The following is a 25,366-nucleotide window of genomic DNA, read 5'->3' on the forward strand; positions in this document are numbered from 1 at the left end:
CACTATGAAGCTCTTGAAAGTGTCTAAAATAATATCTGGACTGTCTGCAATAAGATCTGAGCAGTAGAAGAACCACCTGGAGTCAATTTTAAGAGGTCAGAAAAACTTATGAAGTGTGTTAAAGATGTACAATGGAGAGGTGGTAATAATTAAAGGAATTCTTAAACTGCTTGAGTATGCTAATTATTTAATACTAAAAGTTGTGCTGTTTGACCTAAACTGCTTTAAGTAATGAACTTGAACTGATGGAAGCCTCTCTGCTTTGACACAAAACTGATCTGTATCAGGCACTTGTTTAATCAAGATTAAAAATCCTTTTCGGTAGCTGAAGGTGGTTTATTTCAGAGAAGACAATCTAGGCTGACCACTGCTGCAATCTGTCTACCACCCAAATCCCATTCCCCAGCCACCAAATGTCCACTCGTGTACCTGCCAGAGATTCATGCGTGCTGCAGTGTGGGGAAGGGAGGCAGGTTAAATTAATGACCTGTTGCCTCTCTCTCAAAGCAAGAGTGTAGAGGCAGCTGCTGGGGAACCGACCCAATCCAGCAACAGCCAAAACGCTCAAACCCATCCCATCTTGGTGGCACGAGCTCTGGCAGCTCCATTTTTTGCCTGTTCAGGCAGATTCTCAACTCACCCGGTTTTGTTTTAGGACAAAAAGAATGGATGGCAGTCCCTCCTGCCAGCCCATTAACCAAACCCTCAATTTGGCTTAATCAACAGAAACGAAAACAAGCGTTCAAACAGCTCTGCTTGAATCATAGCGACTCTCTTAGGCAGAGAAGTCCTCTAGGAAATGTGTGTGTATATACACGTACGTTTACTGAGGGTGTATATGGGGCATTTCTTTAAAAATTGACATTTTTAACTCTGTGCAAATAAATGAACACACTTTTTTCCTTGCCGTTTCACTGAATGGGACCACAAGGTGAAGGCAACCAGTACTCATCAAGGCAGTAAGTTAGCTGCCCAGAGGATGTCAGTAACCAGTACGGCTTGCTGACTCCTGAAAGAAAGGTAAAACCACCTCAGTGAGCAACTGATCTCACAGAAGTCATGTGGATCACTGATCCCAGAAATAAAACAGCAGAGGCCAATTACATTCACCAGTCATTTCTCAGCCCAATACATGCTGTTGTTTCCATACCGTTGTATAGTTGTTTATCCATTGCAATTTTAGACATCCATTATGATAAGTGTTTCAACATCTCCCTTAGGGATCTATAAAAAGCAACAAATTTTATTATTTGGAAACCTGATATCTTAACTTCACCTTCAGGTCAATATGCTGATTAGGTTTCCCTCGGTGAAGAATATTACAGAGAATATCAATATACACCATCTCAATATTTAGCCTGTTTTAGCAATAGCCAAAACATTAAAGTATTATCAGCATTATTTTGGTCACAAATCTAAAATGCTGCACCGTATGAAGAAAACTAATTCCATCCCAGCCAAACCCAGTACTTTATTTTTAATCAGATATCCATACAGTGATAAACTCTGCAAGAAATTAAAAACATGAGCAAGCAGATGAAAACAGAAAAAAAAAATCCAAGAAGCAGTGGAGAAACTGATAAAACTAATTTCAAGTTGGAATGGCAAAAGCTTAAACACTGGATAAAAATGGGGAAGAACAATCCATACGTATTAGGCAAGAGGTCAAAAACTACGGAAGAACTTGCTGTCAGAGATCCTTACGATTTTAGCCCTCTATTCTCAACTGCTGTGTCAGAAATGAGAGAGGATATTTTAATTCTGAACGCTTCAAAGAGCCTCAGCAAAATTCATCCAGCTCTTAGAACGCCAGCAACAGAGAAATGTCATCAAATCAGAAGTGTCAGTCCTGCTTCTCTCATACACACCAAAACGTGTGCGATTTCAAGGAGTTTTTGTCTCATAGACACTTTAGTCCAGAAAATGTTGGTGTCAATCACATCTATTCAAGGAACTGAAATATGTTTTGAACGTTATACACACAAAAAAAAACACACGCAAAATAAATACATTTATGCCACTGCCTAAATCGAGGATGCTCTTGCTTTTTGAACGCCACTTGTATTTGTGGTCCTCCATCTCCAAAGAGATACAGCAGAGCTGCTGAGAGGAATGACAAGACTGCCTAGATGTATAAGCAATTTCCACATCATCTAGTTAGTCTGCTACTTAAGACTCACACCAAATAAGAATAGTCTCATTGTGAACATAAAGCTTTCTAAATCATGAACCTTATGCAAGAGGTTAATAAGAATTATTAATAATCATTTATCAGAATTATACAGCAAGATGGCAGCCAAGGAAAAGAGCAGGATCAGGTCTGAGAAACAATCCAAAGCGGCACCATTTCACAAACAGCGCAATAACACTCCCAAACTCATTAACACAGAACATACTGACAAGCAGAAAACCAGACAGCTTTGTAACCCACTTAGATAAATTAACGAGCACAGCAGCTTTCACTGTGACAGATATGGGTGAAACCTCCAGCTCACAGGCTCTGTCAACAACTTAGGATCTTGGCAAACTTGTGCAAAGCGTTTTGAAGTATGAACAGGTCCCCATGAAATAACATGAACAGATAAAAAAGGCATTTACAATTACATGATTTGCTCGCCTTTTTAGTTTTAGGCTTTTTTGTTCACTTTTAGAAGTTTCACCCATCATCCTCGAAACTTTCTTTGTAATGAAAATCGAGTCTGATAGTAATACAACTCCAAAAGTCCAAGTTTGAAGAACGTATTTTCTGAGCTGGTCAAGCACAAAGCTATGACCAACTCCTCGGTGTAGGCCATATTGGTCTTGTACACGCATCAAAAAGTTTTGAGCAACTCAATGTGATCGTATTTCCTTAAAGGATAACAACAACATGCATGCTACTTTTATCGACACATGCAGAAACTGGAAACTTTTGCCAAAGCAGTTCACGTGGCAAAACCAGAGATAAGAAGTTTCCCTCCGATGGGTCAGTTATCAGTAGATGGCTGAAGACTGAATTTCCCAGGTGTAATCCAAGAAACAATTACCCCTTCAGGATAAAAGCCAGCCCCCAGTAGCATTACAGTTAGCCACCAAAGTACGAAGCTTTGGGCTGGAGACATTGTAGCTGCACTAATCGCCAACAACTGAAAGCCCTCATTATTCGCTCCGCAAGAATGCCATTTTTCTTGATTGTTTTGCTTTTGCCAGAAAGTAAATAAAAAATGTTCCATTCACATAAAATTGAGGCTGTTTTCTTTTTTGAAAGGAAAAAAATGAGCCATTTACTTTTAAAAATCTGGCAGTGGGTTTTGTAGCGTAACGGATCTAGATAAGATTTAGCAGCTCTAATGAGCGAACAGGTAAAGAACAGCTAATTTGAGCTTATAGTCTGATTTCAGATTGTATTTTAAAAAGACACTTAGAAAAGGCAACACTGACAAAATAAGGCAAATGTTAACATCGTACCTAACACAGACAAACAACAAAGGGCACTGACACTTGGGATGCCCGAGGTGAGACTGCTGGAGTGAATGTCTCTACGTGTAGCTGAAAAATCCAACCAATGATGACAGTAGAAGAAAAAAAAAAATCAGGTAATTTATGGAAGCAAGAGTTTGTGCGTCTGTCAACATATTCTAAGCCCATTTTATTGTTAGCCGCAGAAGTTAAATTCTACAACACACTGGAAGCAAAATGGGCTCGGACTAGTTGTGCACCATAATGATAGAGTGGACACAAAATAGTAATAGAAAACTGGAGAAAAATCGATGGCAAATTTTGTCTGTAAGTAGAACCAACAAGATAACATGCAATGCAACTACAGCTAAAGGAAAAAAAAACTCATTTTAACATAAACACAAAGCTCATATAAGTTTAGATAACTTGGGCTACTGTATTGTTTTGTATTCATGTGATATTCACCTTAGAGCAAAATTAAATGAATTTTCACCCTTTTCTTTTTAAAACTTTTGAGAGGTTGAGTATATTTAAACCCATCTTAAAGATAACAGAATTCTCGTAATTCAAAGACAATAATCCATACTAATTTTGGTGAAATAGAAACGTGAGTTTTGCATTATTTTTCATACAATAAAACAAGCCACCCTGGAAGGCATTTTTTGGATCTATCAAAAGAAGAGAACTGAATTCAGGTTTCCCAGGGTGCATGACAGAAACATCTCTAAGGAATCATCCTTCTTCACCGATGGATGATACTCGCCTTTGTGGCCCCATCACTTCTCATTTGAAAAGTGTAATCCTCTGAGAAACTGAAGTTTCTTATCTAAAATAAGCATTTCAGTGAGTTCAGTGGGTCTAGGGAAGTGATCGTCCCCCTGTACTTGGCTCTGGTGAGGCCGCACCTCGAGTGCTGTGTTCAATTTTGGGCCCCTCGCTACAAGAAGGACATGGAGGTGCTCGAGAGAGTCCAGAGAAGGGCAACGAAGCTGGTGAGGGGTCTGGAGAACAAGTCTTACGAGGAGCGGCTGAGGGAGCTGGGCTTGTTCAGCCTGGAGAAGAGGAGGCTCAGGGGCGACCTTATTGCTCTCTACAGGTACCTTAAAGGAGGCTGTAGCGAGGTGGGGGTTGGTCTGTTCTCCCACGTGCCTGGTGACAGGACGAGGGGGAATGGGCTAAAGTTGCGACAGGGGAGGTTTAGGTTGGATATTAGGAAGAACTTCTTTACTGAAAGGGTTGTTAGGCATTGGAATGGGCTGCCCAAGGAAGTGGTTGAGTCACTATCCCTGGAGGTCTTTAAAAGCCGTTTAGATGTAGAGCTTAGAGATATGGTTTAGTGGAGGACTTGTGAGTGTTAGGGCTGAGGTTGGACTGGGTGATCTTGGAGGTCTCTTCCAACCTAGACGATTCTGTGATTCTGTGAGTTTAAGACAACTATAATGCAATAAACGTAGTGCAATAAACCTTTTGACCTTTCCAAAAAAGAATTAAAATAATCTTGTCTAATTATATTCTCAGTTGTGCTTCAACAAGGTTTTTCTGTTAAAAGAAACAGACGATTCCTTTCCATTGAAAATTAACACTAGGGCTTACAAGTTGTTACCAATCAAGCTACATGACAGAAACACGCTGGCTCACTTTGCATCTTTTTATTGCATATTTTCTTACCTCCATCTCCTTCTTCTTCTCCTTCATTCAGCACAATAATGCAGATATGCTTCCTCAGCTGTCGGGTGTTAGAGAACTTCCGATTGCATTTCCTACATTCCAAGCTGCCTGGTGAGACTTCAGCCGGTTCTGGTCCTTCTTCTGTTCCCGGCTGAGTTTCTTCACTTGGAGCAGAGTTACTGTCTGCCACATCTTCGTCTGCACAGAACTTCTTAGTAGACCCTTTTGGCCTGCCCCTTTTCCTCTTCACTGCAAGGAGCTCTAGAAACAGAAAGCTAACGTTGAAAAGAAGCTATAATGAAATTTCACAGGGTTACTCTGGTAATTAGCTAATATCCATCAGATCTTTGAAAGCTAGGAATATTAAATACAATTTCAGAGCCTAAAGCTTAAAAAAATGTTAGCTTCACACAGCCTTATTTTTAAACAATGACATTTGTTGGCATTTCTGCTAGCCACAAAGCAATAACCAAAGCAATAACGCGTGTTATTGAGATCGACAGATATCAGTGCTACAATTTTACAGAAATTACACTGCAAGTATTCTTTTAGATTACTGCCTAATTGTATCAGCACGCAAATTCTACAGAATTGCTCTGCCGTGTTCTGACACTCCACCAAAAAAAAAATCTCATTTAAATTAAAATGATTTTTCAAAGAAATTGCTTAAGCACTTTAGATACGTTCAGAAAAAAAGCAGTTTGTCTTTTAAAACCAGAACCTCATTGTCCTTGTAATAATTTGAGCAATTACACTCTTAATAATTCAAGGCCCGGTTGGATGGGGCTTTGAGCAACTTGATCTAGTGGGAGGTGGCAGCAGGGCTAGAACTAGGGGATCTTGAAGGTCCCTTCCAACCCAAACCATTCATGTTTCTAAGATTCTGTAATTCCCACGATTTCTTATTCCCAGCACTTTCTAGCTTCACACCCGTATCGCTTGCTGGTGATCTCTCTCATCCTTACTCTAGTTACTTCAAAAGCAACCTTGCTACCAGCCTCTCACAGATGAAACTGTTCAGGATTGACTAAGCCAGTCAGAAAACTTTTAGTTGACAAAAGCAGAAACTCAGAGGGGGCCGAATTTTCCAGATGGTGACCAGGTACTTTTAGGAGACATCATCCTAGCTATCAGTTCCTCCCATCTAATAGGGGATACAATGAAAAGTATCAGTCTCTAACTTTCTTGCAAATCTCAGGTGTTCTGTGGTTTTGGTTTTGCTTTGGTTTGGTTATTTTTTGTTCTTTACACTGAACTACTTGAAGAATTATCTGTTTTGTACACATTTTAGTTTGAACCTGCTATTCTGCAATAAACTCAGTTCACCGAGAGCAAAGCATGCTCGCTTTTAAAGTATCTATTTGAGTCTGAGCAGGCGTCTGGTGAAATAACAGATCTGCTTCTGCAGAGCTCAGAGAGAAAAATTCATGCACATCTAGAAGAGTTTGCCTGATGGTGTATGGAGAAACAGGACAGAGCTAGGCTTCTTCCAGGCTTCTGGCATGCATTCTATCCAATGTTAGACACCTACGCTCTGAAACTAGTCACGATTTGCCTCCTGTATTGAATGAACACAGAAAATACTCTCCAGAATGCTGTGCAGATTGTGTAAGGCCCGGATCATTCTGGACCCCAGGGTGACTAAATTCCAGTTTAAGAACCCTCAGTTGTGTGCAGTGAATTTAAGCTTTGAAAATCAAAAGAAAAGGGCAAAAACTCTTGATATAGTCATAGGAATCGCAAAAACAAAAACAACAAAAAAACACATCGTATAATATGCATTAAAATGTGAAAAGTGAAATAGAACAGGTATGAAGTGCCTGTCAGCCATCGTATTTGTAGTATGAGAGAAAAGCAAAGGGAAAATACTAAAATTTAGCCAACCACTCTGTTTTTGATGCTCTGGGAAGAAAAAAAAAAAAAAAGTACTCTTGCATATTTCAGCTTATGGTAGTCACATCTTTTGAGGTCCCTTGAAGTTTGCTTTAAGGGAAGATTAAATTGTTTGACTTAAAACATAAGGAAAAATAAAAGACCTCAACGAATCTTAAGGCAAGAGAACAGGAGTTGGTGGCAGCATCGCTTCAGAATCCGTGAATCACTTCCCTTATGTATTCCAGACAAACAAAAGCCCACATACAGAGACCGTAGTTTCGAGATAATCATGTAACTGGTATCAAGTGAACAAGAAAGCATTTTGTCTTGTTATAGCAGTGATAGAGCACAGCGCCTGTCTACTTAACCATGTCATATGAACACTAAAAGCCTCGTGGTGAATGGGAAAAAATTAATAAATTAACCCTTTCACAAATCTTTTTGCAATTATTCAGGAGCAGTGTTCTGAATTTCTGTGCTACTGCACTCCAGTGAAAGTAATTTGGTGAGTTATCAGCCCAAAAGAGAAAGGTGATTTCAGGGCTCTCAAAACTTCACTACCATTCACGTTATTTTGACATCCATCAACTGCAGCAAACAGTACTTGGTGCCTTGAGTTAAAGAAATTAATACGCAATTAGAACAAACAACATATCAATGTCAGCCTGTAAGAAGGTCGGAGTGCCCGTGCATCAAGCATGGTATCGGGAAGACAGATGCTGTTCAAGGTACCATAAAGCAATTAAGTCTTAGGATTTGTAGACTGGATACAACCACCACATTCTCTGTGTACGACGCTGTTTTCATTCCTTTGCGTTCCAAACTCTACCAGAGTATACAAAATATTTTCCGAAAAGAAACTGAACAGAATCAGGTAGAAGAGGTTCACCGCTCACTGACTGGTTTTAATGTAAACCTAATGAAAAACGGAACTGCACTTTCATGTTAAGACACCAATGGAAACAAAATCCTGCATACAAGTGGAAATGTGAGAACTGCTCCTTTAGCAGGTCGGTGGTAGGTCCTTTTCTGTGGGCTACCAAATTGTAGTTCTTACCAGTAAGATTCCTAATGGTGCAACCAATACAAAGAATGTGTAAATTTACATCTGTCTGTAAATGAGCCTACCAGCAGAAGAATTACCAGCAGTTCTCAGACGTTTTAAAAGGCTTGGCAGTAAGCGCTTGGAAGCAATACACACTGGAACAGGAGGCCTCGTGGACTACTGATGTATCACCAAAATTCCTTGCTTTTTTTTCTCCCCTCTTTCTAGAGCCAAACATACCTCAAGCTATTTTAACAATGCCAGAATTCAATGTTGAATGATGCACAGGACTATAAATGCCAGCTGTCTCTCTGTACCCAGCTTGCCACCAGCTATCCATTCATTGTACTAACGACAGTTCAAAAAGCCACCTAAGATTAACAACGTACAGCAATTGAACACTGTATTCATCTGTTCGCACAGAAACAAGCTAATCATAAACGTCACCCCTTGCTAAAGGAAAGTACCAGCCTAAAAAAATAATAAAATAAATAAATATATAAAAAGCACTCATTTCAAAGATGGTTAGTGGGAAGCTCAAGCTTTTAATTGGTCATTAAAAAGATTTAACAAGTGAAATCTCGTTCCCCCCAAGAACATCTTTGTGGTTCGTAGGGATTTTTACACCCATCACGGGTTCACTGAAACTAACCTTTATGTTAACTGGCATTGGATGCACAATGGCAATATTCTAGGAAGACATTCTGTGCTATGCTATGTATTGATGTACTCAAAGGCATTAAAAAAGGCAATTTACAAAGAGAACAGGAAAAAAAAAAAAACACAACAACACAACTATGTAAGTCTACTCCTGCACTGTTCCTCCACAGGAATTATTCACATAAGCTTCCCCAGATCAGTCCATTTAATAATCAACCATCTCAGAAATGTTCAGAGTAGCATGCAACATTTCTATTTATGAGGCCTTCGTGTTATTACACAGCAGAATTAAATGCAATTATTCCGTTGAAGTTTAACTAAGCAAATACACACATACACACACACACACACACACACACACACAGTTTTTAACTCTTCGTAGGTTAGAGTGAAGACGACGGCAGCACTCCAGGACTGTGGGTTTTGTTGGGTTTAATGATCCTCAGTGAAGGGGTTGTGTAGCTCGCATCAAAACCAAATTTAGCCAAAACTGGTTCACTAAAGGACAACACCCTTACAAGGCAGGATCTTCCAAAGTTAGTTTGTTATGCACAGGGAGATGCAACAAATAGACAAGACTATATATTATAAACATATAAAAATTTTCTCTGGTTTTCTAGCCCTCAGGTTTAACTCAATTGCATGGGTAATTAACGTTAAAGATGTAGAAAACAACTGTCACTAAACTATGTTAAAAGGCAAATATCTATGACTCTGGAAGAGTAGGAGACATAACAGATCCCTATCAAATTGCTCTTTTTCTCCAAAAGAAAGGGAGCTGTAGCACGATTCAAACAAAAAGTTTGCCAGAAGTCACAAAACGCTTGTGAAGGTGTTTGCATAAACATCCTGACCGAATGCTACCGGCTAGATGCGTTATGCAACATGATCCCATCCTCATCTGCTAAAAAAACAAAAAGCTTATCTTCTTTTATGTAAACAATTCCAACAGTACGTGGCTGCATTCAGAATCTGCTGCAGAAGGCATCAGACAAAAATACACAAATTTTGTCTGCAGCTTCCTTATACAGTTATCGTTACGTGTGCACATCACGGCACCTAGGCTCTTAGCCCCGAAGCCGTTCAGCCTGCTCTCGCTACAGCCCGTCCTCAAGCCGTGAGAAGGCTGATGCATCCGCTGCATTTTTAAGTGACCTCTAATGAGTTAAAAATCTCTGGGAAAATTACCATAGGCAGACTGTAACTTCCTTCCAGGTCTTACAGTCAGTTAATCAGGCCTGAAGATTGCGCTGCAGGGAGCACGTAGCCCATAGTGCGGATACGGCCTAAAACATCCATCACAGAATAATATCACAGGCAGAGGAAGTTAGGACCATCCATGCCGTTCCTCAAAGCATTACCATCGTAAACCAGGAGACAGCTGTCCGTTCCCAAACAAAGATGCCATGCTCCAGCACCAGACAAGACGTGACCAATTCATAACCTGTACAACAGCAACATCTGCCTGGTACCCCTGGCTGCACAATTCTAACGTCACCCAATCAAATCCAAATGGTCAGGACGAATCAAGTCTAAATATATCATGCCTTAATTATTACGGGGAAGTGGCGTGACTAACTAAAATTCAGCAGAGAGTATTGCTAATAAAATAACTTTAGAGTAATAAGCACTTATTACTTGCCCAGTGTTTTACTTTTTCACAGTACTTATAAAATCATTAATTTAGTATTCAGGCAGAACGAGCTCCATTAACAACATTCACTCATCCATACTAATTCTGGAGGAACTACACCATTTACCTGTACTTGGAAGAGAAACTATGATTTCAAAGGACAAAAATACATTCATCTATCAGCCAACAAGTACCAAAAGGAAGTTGTAATTTCCAGGCTGTCATTCATCAATCACTTCTCCTTTTACTGACAAGATTGAAATGCTACAAAGAAGTACAGAGGAGTCCAGTAAGGAAAAAATGGATATGAAAACCTTCAACTTTTATGTGCTGCTGATTCCATAACATGAGGGGGAAATTTCAAATTGTTACATTCAGCTGTGAAGTCTCCTAATTTTTTAAGCAGAACATAGGAAAAATTCAATATGACTTCAGAACACACTATGCTCTTTCTCCAATCAATGTGCGATAAGAATAAAAAAATATATTATTGCATTTCTGTACGCTGAAATGACGTGAAAGTAATTCACCTTGGCATTCCTACTAAGAGCAGATGTCAAAGAATAGGGCTACATGATCTGAAAAAGGTGGCACCACGTGATCACGTCAGATGCATTCACCAAGAACAATAAAAAAGGTAATTTAATATGATTTTTTTTGCGTAATTTGATTTATGAAGTTATTCTCTTTAAAGCTGGATAAGTCTAATTTCTGCTCCTTCAGATCATAACCATAATTACATACTAGTCTGATAAATACAATGCTTGTTTAATGACATATAATATAGTGCAGATAGTCCCTACCCCAAATGCAACAAGCACGCTACAGAAGAGCCTTTTTATTTAAAGGAATACGAATATGTTTCAAGGTACCATTATCACAATGCTCAGAGTGAAGTGCTAAGAGGAAACAAAAATTTAAGAAAGAAAGACGTATTCCATATGCCTGAAATACTCATTCTTTACAATTAAAATAAAATAAGAATAGCATTTTAAAATTGGATGCAGATCTAAAATTTATTCATCTTCTTCTAATGTGCCATTAATTTTAGGCACTGTGTGAAATGATGATCTGGTACAATTTTTTTCTCAACAACGATCTGAGGAGATAACAACTATAGCTTAATACTATATGACCATTATTAGAAATATCTTCTTATGTTGATAAAGTCAATAGAACTACTGAATTTTTCTTGGTAAGTAAAGGAAGAAATATCACACACACACAGTAATGATAAAGTATGTTTTCAAGTATGATATTAAGAGCGTAGGGGTTTTTTTGGTTGGTTTTTTGTTTTTTTTTGTTTGTTTTGCTTTGTTACTTATAAACACACACTTTTTAAGATCCAGCAACCATAATTATTAGGTACTTTGGAAATCCTTGTAGGCATGTTGAAATAAGAGGGTTGCCAACAATATAAACCCATTCGTCAATAAGGGTCTAAAAGAAGATATAATTAGAAAGTCTGAATTATTTTGAACCCATTGCTACCGTTACAAGGGATTGCAATTATAATCAGCTAAACATGGTCACAAATGTAACTGCTGCTGCTGCAGAGGAAAATCATTCTGCATAACTAACTCAACCTTTGACTACCAGATTTTTTTTTTAATTTCTTGACTAGTGCCAACACCAAAGCACAATTGTAAATTATGAATCATGCCACTGCCTTTTGGGACTAGAACTAATTAATATTATCTAAAACCCAACAAGCAAGGAGTTAAATTACTCAAAGCACGAAACCTCCAGACCTCCCCAGCCCACGGTGCCCTGGCTGCTTGCCTAAGAAAACTTAACCGTCTAGCGCTAACAACACTCTTCCCACTCTTGTTAGGGCTTCAAATTAAAGCTGTAGGAAGCAGCCTTTGCTACACTTGACATTTAAAATTAATGGAGCACTGTAATCATCCCCTGTCACATGCTGAGTTTATCCACGTCCATCCCCTGATCTAATCCGCACTGACTGAAATTTAGGCTGGCAACGTACAGCGACCATCACAGAAACAAGCAATGTAAATCATTCCACACACAATGAAAACCCACCACGCCACGGGTTTCATTAAAAAAACGAAATGACTGTTAGCAAATGACACGTCATTCAATTTATGTAAGTACCTTCTCCATTTCTGTTTATGTTAGTTGGTGCTGTTAGAGGCTGGAGCGGAATAACGATGTCATCGACGTTAGTCCCTTCTTCTGTGTGCTTCTCAGAGACGTGAGACAATAGTTCTGACTGATTCGGTGAAAATAAGTTACAAAGCTTACACATGAAGATGGAACTGATCCCTGAAAAACAGATTTAAAAAGAGAAGTTAGTATTTCCAAATTTTAGTCATTTATTCATACTACCACTAGGTAACAGGCAGTGAGTATCACAGAATCACAGAATTGTAGGGGTTGGAAGGGACCTCAAGATATGATCGGGTCCAACCCCCCTGCCAAAGCAGTTTCCTTAGAGCAGGCTGCCCAGGTAGGCGTCCAGATGGGCCTTGAATATCTCCAGAGAAGGAGACTCCACAACCTCCCTGAGCAGCCTGTCCCAGTGCTCTGTCACCCTCACTGTGAAGAAGTTCTTTCGCATGTTGGTGCGGAGCTTCCTGTGCTCCGTTTTGTGGCCATTACCCCTTGTCCTGTCCCCACAAACCACTGAAAAGAGGTTGGCCAAATCCCTCTGTCTCCCACACCTCAGGTATTTATACACATTGGTGAGATCATCAAGAGTAGCTAAAACAAAGAATGTTACATCATTAAAGGAAAGCATTCACAATAAATCACAAACAGAATTGAAGAAACGGTTAGACTTCTACCCAGATCTTCATAGGGCAAAAAATTTCACCTGACTCAAATCTTGGCAACAAGACCTAAAAGGAAGCAGGACAGACAAAGCCAGTTTTTGCCCTTTCAGCCTCAGACAATGTTACGATTTTGCACTTTTTTAAACATCTAATAAACAGAAAATTATATAAGATAAAGACATTGCCCAGTGTTGGAGTGCATCCTGTTGGTACAAACACTGAACATTTTATCCTTTACAAGGCAGTTCTGTGATGGAGACTCTGGGCTGCACGTCTAACACATGGTCCTGGACCTTGCTGTTCTTGAAGGAGCAGCCAACAAAGAACTACGTTAAAATATTTCTTGGTCAATGCTTTAAACTGAAATTTTAGAGAATTTTTTTAGACAAAATCTTTTTTTTTTTTTTAAGTTCAGTTCCAAAGTAGTAGAGGTATGATGTGAACACATAGACACATGAGAGTAAATAATAAAGAAGGGTTACTATCAAGTTAATAATTCAGAAAACTTCAACTGAAAAAGAAAAAAAGCTCACAAATTTTTGGCAGAGTTAATTTGGGATACTTTGTCTGCTTTCTAAGACTGCCGTCTGTAGTGGGTTTACGTGACAAGGCAAGGTTTTGGTAGCAGGGGGCCATAGGGGTGGCTTCTGTGAGAAGGATCTAGAAGCTGCCCCATGTTTGGTAAGGGCCCTACTGCAGACCAGAGCCGAGCCAATAAGTGATGTTGTTTTGCACCTCTGTGAGAGCATATTTAAGACAGGAAAAAAAAAAATGCTGCACCACACAGCAGCTGGGAGAGGGAGAGGAGTGAGGAACAGCCTTGCAGGCGCCAAGGTCAGTGAAGAAGGAGGGGGAGAGGTGCCCTAGGCACCGGAGCAGAAGTGCCCTGCGGCCTGTGGTGAGGCCCCTGGCGGAGCAGGCTGTCCCCCTGCAGCCCACGGGTCCCACACGGAGCAGATCTCCACGCTGCAGCCCGTGGAGGAGCCCCCGGTGGAGCAGGTGGATGTGGCCTGGAGGAGGCTGCGGCCCATGGAGAGCCCCCGCAGGAGCAGGCCCCGGGCCGGAGCTGCAGCCCGTGGAGAGGAGCCCACGCAGGAGCAGGGGGTCTGGGGGGAGCTGCCGCCCGTGGGGGACCCGTGCTGGAGCAGTTTGCTCCTGGGGGATGGACCCCGTGGGACGGAGCCGTGTGGGAGCAGTTGTTGAAGAGCTGCTGCCTGTGGGCAGCCCACGCCAGATCAGCTCAGCAAGGCCTGCATCCCGTGGGAGGGACCCCACAGCACAGGGGACGAGAGTGACCAAGAAGGAGCGGCGGCAAAGCAGCGCTATAGACTGACCATAACCCCCATTCCGCTGCACCGCTCGGGGGGAGGAGGTGGAAGAGGGCGGATGGGGGGGGAGGCTCTTTTGGTTTCTTTCCTTCGTTTCTCGCTTCTCTAGCTTGCTAGTAATAGGCAATAAATCTCACTATCTCCCTACGCTGAGTCTGCTTTGCCCATCACGATAATTACTGGGCGATCTCCTCGTCCTTATCTCAAACCTTGAGCCCTTTTCATCATATTTTCTCCCCATTCCTCTTCGAGGAGGGAGAGAGAGCGGTTGTGGTGGAGCTCGGCCGCCCACCCGAGTAAAACTACCACACCGTCATTCACTTTAACGTTTTGATTTTTCAACAGTCCCCGCTCCCTTCTATTTCCAGTAAAACCTAGTAACAGCCAGGAATCAATTTTAACAGCACGCTAGCTCCTCAGCTCTGTATATAAACCCCTGGCCCAGACATCAGTTTCAATTCCTCCCCTCCCTCTGTCCCTCTAAGGAAAACTAGGGACATATCCTCACTGAAATCAAACCAGAACAGCCAATACTATTTAAGGTACAAACTAATCCACAGGTTAGCCAGATAAGTACGGAAACAATGTGATTTTCTGTGAGCTTTGGGATGAATCTGGGGTGAAAGAGAACAAAGAAGCTGTACTTTGGAACCTAGTCCCAAAACAATCCCAAACCCCCTATTTGATGTTCTTCCCCTCCCTCTGTGACACACTAATTGTATGGTTCACCCCACTCCCGAAAAAACTTTTGAACGTTCAGAATAGCAGTGCTGGTTCTCATTTACAGTTGTTTGCAATGAAACTGTAACAAAAGCAAACTAATCCTTAGAAATAATACAACTACTTCAAAAATAAAAGGCAGAGTATGCCTTCATCTCTTAAAATAGCTCTGAAAAGCAGCCCAAACACTATTCCTGCCGTACAGAATATGCTGTATCCTACAGAGACACACAGCTATGTAAAACTTATAATACACTCAGCATGGTCTTTTGAGCTTGGTAGGGTTCCTTGTCAGGCATTCTGCTGTCTCGAGCACACACGCATTTTTATTTTGGTTGCAGTAGGTTTATAATGGAAATGTTCCTTTGAATCATTTCTGCTCTGGTTATTTAGCAGTATTCTTTTATTAAAAATAGAATGATGCCTGTTATTAACCCAGTGGATGACGATTCTTCTGTCTAAATACGTGTTTAATGTTCCCACTACAAGACCTATGAGCATCTATCACAAAAGTTTAACCACGACTGAACGCTGAAATCCCACGATGCAGCGGACACTTCTGTTTTGAGGCTTTCTTTGCCACTGTTTCTGCTTCCTGACCTTCCAGCTGCTTTCTCTGCAAGTTCATGCTCACTGCTTTGTGTCTCCTGTCTCCTCCTTCAACAGTTGTGCTCAGCGCTCATAAACCATTTTACTTCTTGTTCCTCCCGGTGAGGACCTGGAGAGGGGCTGAAAACCAGAAGAATGCCCAAAAGTCTGTTTGTTTTTTTCAAGTGCCTGATTATGCAAACCTCAGCTTAAGGCTTTCCTAAGAAATTTGTGGGATTAACACCAAGTAATAAGAAAAATGGGAAACAATCGAACAGGAATAAAGCTGAAGACCAGAAGAGAACAGCCCAGGTGGCACAGAGCACATCAGAATAAAGGAGATGCATGCGCTCTACTTAGAAGTGAGATTGAAACAAAATGGAGGAAAGAAATGATTTTAGGAAGAATAACTGGAAAAGGAGGTCAGAATCCAGAGGATAAACTGTGCTGATCATGGGCCTAAACCACTAGATAAGGAATAAGCAAATGATAATTGATTAACTGTTTGCTAATTAGGTGGTATAGCAATAATAGAGCAATGAATTATAGGCAATTAAGTGTAAAAATCAAATAAGCAATAAGTCAATTAACTATGCAGGGAATCAATGATTAAGTAGTGGATAATTAATTATGTGGGAAATCAACAGAGCAATTAATTAGACAGCAATTAAATATGCAGAGAATGAAAGGAACAGTAATCAAGCGTGCAGGTAAACAAACAACAGGAATTTCAGCCAAAACCAATTTGGAGCATTCCAGTTAGTGAGCTCGCCTCGTGTTAATTCATTATCTTCACTTTGCCCAGGTAAACCCTGCTAAATGTATCTTGAAATAAATATTACCAGTGACTTTCTTCTTACATGGAAAAGTGGCAAATTAAGCTATAATGTAAATGAAGCCTTTTTTTTTTTTTTTCCCCATTCTTCTGAAGATCTCAAGGTACTTCTTAAATAGACAAAAAAAAAAATATGTTATACTGAGCATGTAGACAGAGAAGGGAGATTACACACAGATTACTGAAGACAAATAGGGAGCTGCAGACTAGGCTCCCCTGCTCCCAATCCCCTTCCCAAAGTATGAGAGAGTCTGTCCTCTTTTTCTTTAAAGCAGTAATATTAGAAGAATTACTGAAAATAGAATGATTTATGCAAATAGGTTATCTTATTGCCATATATGCTTTTGATCATTATATGACAATAACTAAAGAGTTAATTTTAACAAGTCACAAACTTTCCTTTAGCACAAAACACAGTCTGGAGGTTTATTTGTTGTTGGTGGTGGTTTTTTGTTTGTTTTTAATATTTGTTTTCACAATGAACACAAAGAAGGTAAACAAAAGGGAGATTTGCCATCTGTATTCATATGCCAAAAATCATTCTAATGTATCCGAAACTCTCAGCACACTTTTTAATACAGACAACATTTAAAAACTTCCATAGTAGTGTTCTGCAACAGCTAAAAGGAACTAGAACTTCATAGATAAATACAAAAATAAAAATAAAAGTTCACTTGATAACTAGTGGCCCGAGGAATGAGAAATTTGACCAAGAATTTTCTGGACAAAAAAAAAACAACAACTTTAAGATGCTCAGTCGTATCACCCAACAGGCAGGTTCAAAATGCTGCTTCCTCTTTGCCACTCACCTTTTCCAACTCTGGAATAAGTCATGTCATAGCATGTAGGACTTGTGGCAAAATCAATTACTAGGTGAGTTATTTATTTTTTTTAAAGGTTCTCTACATAAAACCTTTTAGAAGCGACTATATGAAAGTCCTTCTGTTGCGCATCAGCAAGGAAATAGAGTATAGTGAGCCAAGAAACATCAATTTCTTTAAAAAAGATCTCGTTCTTTTTTCAGTTTTAAGGACACGTGGGAAGTGAGAGTTGGCTTCATTAAGGTTATCTGATCGGGGACATTGTCAGTGTGAAGGTCAGTAAGTTAATGGGAGAGATGATGAACAGGAACACAGACACAAACCTGGCAGCCAACGCACAACACAGTCGATGCCAAGGACCAAAATACTCCAGCTACTAAATGATGGGCCACCAAGAAAGCGCAGGCACAGCTGTGGAGAAAGCCACCAGGACTTTGGAACTGGTAAGAAAAGGGAAAGGAGGAGCGGGAAGACTTGGGATATTTGAGGAGGGTCTGCGGGACAATACGAAATGGATGAAGGAACGTTTAGATGGAGGGGGAGGAACGGAAAACGGCATAAAAGGGACCTGTTGTGTGAAAACTCTCACCAGGCAGCATGCTTGTCGGACCAGGCCCTGGCCTGATCACTGCTGTCTGTCCTACATCTCATTAAATCCTTTCACAAAAGCCCCTCCGTGTAACCTCACTGTCCAGCCCACCTGAGTGAACCCCGTAGTCTCTGTGCACTGGGTAAGAAAGCCCCTGGAACCGCAAGGCTGCTACCAGCAGCAGCCGCTCCTAACAGCCCCCGACAACAGCAGCGTTGTTTCTGATTTTCCTCCAACAAGTTTCACTTCCTCACATTGCGTGCTACCCTCAAATCTCCAAACCCACGCTTACAAAACCAGCTGCACTTGTGGACGAAGGGAAATCAGTTCCCACCCAAATATATCTTGGCACTAGAGTGTAGTGAGAGATAACCAACTGCCTAAAACCAGCACTAACTTCAAAATATTTCTAAGCCGATTATTAGTATAAAAGAAAAACTCCTGATATCTAACAGCTGATGGGTGTTTACAATGAGCTAACATAAATGTTACAATAAACAAATTGTAGCTTCATCTACTGGCAAAGCACAGCACTACCTGGGGATACAAACGAGCTTATAAAAGATACTCATGTTACTTCAGTACCTGACCTGGTCACTATCTTGCCACTTCTCCCTGTCCTGGGCTATGTTCCACCCTGAAACCTGCAAGCATTCAGTCACGGCAGTATTAACCGCAAGCTGTCTTTATGCAATAGAGTTAGATTTATGACACAAAACATTGTAATTGCACACCAACGTGACAATTACTGAGAAAACGTAAGGGTTTCTGCTTAAGTTCCAAATGCAATAAAAACAATACTGCCTATCGTATCAGAAGGGGGGCACAATTCTTCCCGTAAAACTATCGTTTTTATTAAAGATCTCTTCCTACACAAACACTGAGTACGTAAGGTATCATAATGTCCCAGAAAAATAAACAATCCTTTTCCTTGGTAGCTTCTTTAGGGAGAAGTATTCAAATACTGAGATAACAGTTAACGTGAGAGCAACATGCAAAAAGACAGTAACTTGTGCTTAACACAGGCGGAATTATTCCTCAGTATAAAAAGTTGCTTGAACCGCACATAAAGGAATTGGCACAGACAGTGCACTCAATTCTGATGCCTTTGCTAATGCCAAATATATTGACAGTATTTTTTCCTGGGCATCAGATCTTATTACTCTGTGCATGTCACGCTTTTTCCGTTTTCAATGATATTTCAAATATATGAAATTTTGAAAACCGTATTAGAGAGTAATATGTTTTTATTGCTTCACAGAAAGGACACTTTTTTGTGTTTTAATTAAAATCTACTTTAATCTGTTTGAAAAGAAAACAATTTTCTAAAATACTCTGAAATGCATGATTACATGTTCTTAATACCTTCAGGTAATCAGCGCTATTTCATAATTCCTGTAAAAATGTAAGTAACTCTCAGCTGCATTTTTCTATCTCAAAAAAAAAAAAAAGATGTCTAAATGAATGCAAGTTTTGATTCCATATGCTTTGGCTCCAAAAGGCTATAATTTAGCCATCGGTTTATTCCCTAGACCTCTTCCTCCACCTTACAATATTTCAGTTATCATTTTAATAAAGACAGTAGTATAGACTAATTTTATTTCTCTTCATCTGATGGAATTAAAAAAATCAATACTTGTTTCCTGCTGTTTTCTAAATTATGATTCACCAAGAACCATTGGGGGGGGGGGGGGGGTTATAGCATATCTGCAAATGAAAAGCATGATCCTCACGAAGCATTTAAAAAAAATAAAACCTGTATAAAACATCCCAAAACGTCGTAGGGAGGTTGTGGAGTCTCCTTCTCTGGAGATATTCAAGGCCCGTCTGGACGCCTACCTGGGCAGCCTGCTCTGGGGAACCTGCTTTGGCAGCGGGGTTGGACCCGATCATATCTTGAGGTCCCTTCCAACCCCTACAATTCTGTGCTTCTGCGATCCCGCTGCCTGTTATTGTTTGGGAGCAGCAGCACAGTAGCATCCCCCAGAACCCCTCTAAAATGGCTAAGTGCACTCAGGTCCACAACTAACAAAACAACTGCACCGAAAGCAGCAGGCCAGAGAGAAGACAGCGGTTTTAGGTTTTCTTTTTTTTTTTAGTTTAAGGTTTCCCTTCGCCTGATCCCCAACTCGTGTTAGCAACTGGTTTTGTGCAATTTGCCAGTGCAGGACGACCGTGGAGGACGAAACCTGCAGCACAGCACGGCTTCTGAGGAAAAGGACACCTGGCCGTGTCTGTTTTCACTTCTAGCTGCTTGCTAAGGTGGGAATAATTTAATTAATTATTACACACCACAAACATTTTTCATTTTGATGCAAGAGAGAAAGTTATAGAACCGTAGCTATACGAGACATTCCTGTAAACAACTAAAGCACACTGAGATCATACTAATTTGTATTGATTTTAAGGTAAATGTAATCATGTGCATTCGTCACCTTTTCCTAAGACAACCAGAAGTTCGCTTTCCAAGGCAAACTATGTCTCTAGAGGCTCTCAGATGTTAGAGAGGTATACAGTATAAGAATAAATCACACTGAAGTGTGTGAATATATTTGGTTAATATATAAACTGCCTTAAAAAAAAAAATACAAATATAGCAAGGACAGAAAAAGCAAAAGCTGCGGAAAAAAAGCAGCAGTTACAGGGGTGCTATTAACCCCCTGGAACATGAGTGCTGTGAGCTGGGCTGACAGCTTCATCTCTGCCTACAGGAGCATTACAAGCTGAGGAAAGAACACGGAGAAGCAACGGGCGTCATCCAACCCAAAACTTATTACGGAAAAGTTTTGGAATTGAAGACCGAAGCAAGCGCAACAAGCCACGAAGATCAAAGAGACTCGCCTTGAAGTGGTAAAGTTGATTTTCAAATTAAGGATAACACAGAAAAAAGACTTTAACGTGAAACGAGAGCACAGAGTCGAGACAAACTGTTGTTTTTGTCTTCCATTTCTTTGTAGTTGCTTTAAGAAAGGAAAAAAGAAATCCACATGCTGCCGCAGTAACGCGCTACGCTTAGTAAAGTGTCAAAACCAGAACGCTGAGCTGTAAATGAGGATGTTGACAGATACACATCCAAACGGGTTTCTGATAAATATTCTTCTAACACCGGTGGGATACCGCAGCCTGCAAATAAAAATTGAAGAGAAAAGAAAGTAGGAAAGTAGCTGGTTGTGAAGCAGTGCCCTCTGTTAGCTGAGGCATAGCACCAGCCCCAGCTAACAGGCCATTTCAACGAGGAACGCAGTCTCTGCAGGTGGAAACTCCGGCACTGTGCAGAACAGCAGCGGCAGGACCACATCAGCAACAGCCTGACCACGACAGCAGGAATGGCCCTGGCACACCGAAGGAGACAGGAGAAGTTACAGAGAGGAGAAACAACACCCGTTAGGTTTCAATTATCCTTATGCAAATGTCAGGTCAGGACAGGAGACCAAGATTAAATATTTAGACACCGTGAACGGCTGCTTCGCCCAGCAAGCAGGCAAGAGGAGAAAAGGTTTGGGATGTGTAACACTCCTTGGGTCTGCAACCACAGTTAAAGAAGGACTCAGAAATCCCAGACAGGAGTGATAAAAAGCCAAACATTTAACTTCAACAATATGACCACGTGAACCATATAAAGATTAAAAGCATCTTTAAGAGAACAAAAGCAAACCACAAAAAGGGCTCCAAAAAGAGCTAAATCACCATGAAGATTATTTAAAAGCACTGTACTTGATACTAATTATCAAAGGTTTTAGAAAGGCCAAGAAAAAAATATATATGTATCGCCTAGCATGGCACACAGCAGTGAAAAGAAGCTTTAGAAGAAAACATTCTCGGAAAAGAAATGAGGAAAACAAACAGACTGTAAATGGTGACAAATTAAGAAATAAAACCACAGTAAAGCAGGTCAATGAGGATTATTTCAGCAACGTGAGAAATAAGAAAGCAGAATGCAGCTTTTTTTTTTTTTTTTTTAAACACCTCACCAGTAACAGACCTGCCTGAAAGCCCAAAGTAATCTGTGTATGAAAGGAGCCTTCAGAGGAGGTAAGTCCCTAGCAAAATAAGCTTTTCAATTTACTTTCACTCCATAAGGGCTTGGAGAGGTTTCCATGAAAGCTCCCTTGACAATGGCAAACAGTTTAAAGACAGCCTCAAAATCAAGGTAAGAAGTGCACTACTCTAAAACAAAAACCTAAGAGGCACAATACACAGCCCTACAACGAGATGGTCCTAAACCACAGACCAACAAAGCAAACCAAACACCACAGCTTATTGCTGCAGAGGTCCATTTTCAGCTTAGAACTCGGGATGCTTTAACTTGAAAATCTAAAAGAAGGGGGAAAAAAAAGTTCTTTTAAAGGTATAAACGTAAGTACAGCCAACAACACAGCACAGTTCGGTAGGAGCTGCAGGTGAATAAATCAGAATCCTCCTAGCTGGGAAGGAGGGAACCGGAGGGTAGGGAAAGGCAAAGAGTTATGAAGGAGGAGATGAAACCTCTGACACCTGGCGGCACTAAGGGACAGGGCTTACTGAAGGGCTGCAGTAGGCCAGGCTGCTGTTGGACACGGGGATCTTGAAGGTCTTTTCTGAGCTAGGGGACTCCAGGACCCCGCTGTCTGCTCACGTTAGCGCATCTGCCCCCACTGCTGTGCTGGAGGAAGAAAAGAACAAACAAGGGGAGGCACTTCTGGGGCTCTAAGGTGGGCGCACATCTGTAGGGATAGCAATGTAGTAGACAAAGCCTTGGGATTATTTGACACAATGGTTTGACATCGTCATCTCCAATGAACAGGTAGAGAAAGAAGGGAGTAACAGGCCGCAGTACTGCTTTTTGACAGATGTGCCAACTTCGGGCAGTTAACTTGAGTTACGAGCAGACTGGGTATCACAAATTACATCGCCTTGCTTCAGAGCTGTCCAAGATACCACCAGAAAGCAGAACCTGCCTCGTGCCTCGTTGTGAAGCTGCCCCAACAGGGAAAAGGCACAAAGCTCTTACTCCTCTCCTCTGTCTGAAGCACATCCTTCCATTCTCACAATACCCCAAAGCACTGTATTTAACCTCTGCATTACTAAATTTGTCAAAAAAAATACTTTAAAACTACTGATGTTTAATCAATGAAGGCAGATATACATATATGATTTTATTTATTAGTTTTTACACACACTAGCTTTCTGTAACTTTTTCCAGAAGTATGTGTAAAGTTCTTCAAAAGAAGACACCCCCTACACACACTTATGTTGCCTAGAGTATAAATTCAGGACTGGATTAAAAGGGATCTTCTATTAACAAGTTTAGACCACTACCAAAGGCAACAAGTCTTCTCCACAAATGGCTCTGTATGAAAACATAATAAAATAAAGAAGCTTATCCGCAGCAGTTCAGAATAATCAATATATCGAATATATAAACAAAGTAGTTTTTCCATCATTTAAAAAGATACATGTCCATAAAGACTTTGCCTTGTTTAACGTTCTAATATCGCCCTCATGTGGTTAAATGCAACACTGCAGGAGCCCCCACAAAAATACACTAGGTTATAGCACTGTAATACCCAAAACATTTGGAAGCCCTCACAGAATGAGCACAGAGGATGCACTCAGCCATCACCTTCAGGATGATCTGGCTGAGATGCTCTGAACCTGGCTTCTGGAAGCACACCCAAAGGAAACGCTCCCTTTGGGTGCAGCATCTATCGGGCACCGAACGCTCACAGCAGATCTGGGTTCAACTGCTCTCACAGTGCTCATTTTATTAAGACAAATGTGCTTGAATAAATGAGGAATTATTATTAGTAGTAGTAAGAGAATTAGTTTCCCATCTAAATCACAGAATCATAGAATCATTAAGGTTGGAAAAGACCTCCAAGACCACCTGGTCCAACCGTCCCCCTACCACCAGTGTCACCCATCAAACCGTGTCCCTAAGCACCACGTCCAACCTTTCCTTGAGCACCCCCAGGGACGGTGACTCCACCACCTCCCTGGGCAACCCGTCCCAACGCCTGACTGCTCTTCCTGAGAGAATATAAAGTGGTCCTGGAATGCTTTTACAAAATAGTACTCAGGCAACACAACACTTGTTGGGTATTCCGCTGTTTAGATTCAAGTTATTCTCCTGTTCCCTCTCTGGCATAAAATTCTGAGCTGTACTGTCTATGAACACTGCCCAGGAGAGCCAGAAATAATTTGGGATCCTAAATATCAATTAAAAATTCATCTCCAGGAATGACAGCTGAAAGCTAGATGTCAGTCTACAGGGCAATTAACCGGCATTAAAGCATTGCAACATCACCTCACAAACCCATACAACAAACACAGGGTTGTGAAACGCAGACAGCACATACACAGTATTATGTTGGCTGTCACGTCTGTGTTACTTCATTTTTTAGGGACATGGTTTATGGGTGATGTTGGTGGCAGGGGGGTGGTTGGACCAGATGATCTCGGAGGTCGTTTCCAACCGTAGCGATTCTATGATTCCGCACGTAAATCCCCACAAAACCCTAACCAACACACGAAGGTGACAGAGCAGTGCCAGAACTCAGCGTTAACTATCACACCCCGCTGAATACTGGGGACACAACAGCTCCGGCGAGCGGCCGAGGACAGCCGAGGGCAGCTGAGGTCCGCTTCAGGACCCGCCGTGCCTCAGCCGCCCCTTCCCCCAGCGGCTCCCTCAGAGCCGCATCACCTCGGGAGCGCGTAATCCTTCCGCCGCCCCACTGCCCCGCGCTGCGCCCCGCTGCTCCCCGACCCTTTTCCAGCAGCCCCGGCCCCCCGTCGCCCTCAGCGGCAGCGCGATGGCTGATAAGGGTGGGCAGGGGGCGGCGGCTGCCCGCCTTCCTCGGGGGACTACTTTCTCACGCGGAGGGGTACGCGCGCCGGGACTTATTTCCTCCCCCCTTCCCTCAGCGCCCGGCCCCTGTCAGCGGCCCCGTGCGCGCTCCCCCGCCCGGCCCGGCCCCGGCCCCGCTCACCTGCAGCCGCAGCCTCCATCACCGGGCGGGGAAAGGGGCTGGGGGCGGCGGCGGGAGGAGCGGGGAGGGGGGCAGCTGACCGAAACCCCAACGGCGCGGCCTGGTCGGGAAAGGGAAGAGCCCAAATTTTTAAAAAAAAAAAAAAAAAAAAAAACCGCTCCGAGCCGCGCGGCCCTTCCTCCTTTAAAAAAATAAATAAAATTATTTTGATGGATTTGGGGCGGCGGGGGGGGGGGGGAAGAGGGGGGGTAAGGCTAGCCAAGCGGCGGGTTATGGCGAATCTGCGGCGCCCGACACGGCGGCTTCTTCCGCAGCGACGGGGGGCGGGGAGGGGGAGAGGGCGGGGCCCGAGGGGGGGGGGGAGGGAGCGGGAGGGGGGCGCGCGCGCGCCCCGCCCAAC

At 41.8% G+C, this 25,366-nt stretch overlaps 1 protein-coding gene across 10 annotated transcripts in view; it reads right to left on the reverse strand.

The window, feature by feature from the left end:
• Nucleotides 1-25,146, reverse strand: part of ZFAT (zinc finger and AT-hook domain containing) — a 102,714-nt gene extending 77,568 nt beyond the window's left edge. For 3 of the 10 annotated variants that reach the window (XR_010828827.1, XR_010828828.1, XM_066990763.1), the window contains exons 1-3: nucleotides 24,967-25,132; nucleotides 12,435-12,605; nucleotides 5,107-5,367 (exon numbers count right to left, since the gene is read on the reverse strand). Coding sequence is in view for 4 of the 10 variants with exons in the window: in XM_066990763.1 (XP_066846864.1) it covers nucleotides 5,107-5,367; nucleotides 12,435-12,605; nucleotides 24,967-24,985 (451 nt within the window). In the remaining 6 variants the exon portion in view is untranslated. Of the gene's footprint in view, nucleotides 1-5,106; nucleotides 5,368-12,434; nucleotides 12,606-24,966 lie in introns of all 10 variants that reach the window. The other 7 variants (XR_010828830.1, XR_010828831.1, XM_066990765.1 and 4 more) reach the window with 4 other exon arrangements.
• Nucleotides 25,147-25,366: the final 220 nt, after the last annotated feature.

The sequence above is a fragment of the Anser cygnoides genome, chromosome 2, assembly GCF_040182565.1.
Source record: "Anser cygnoides isolate HZ-2024a breed goose chromosome 2, Taihu_goose_T2T_genome, whole genome shotgun sequence".
NCBI lineage: Eukaryota > Metazoa > Chordata > Aves > Anseriformes > Anatidae > Anser > Anser cygnoides.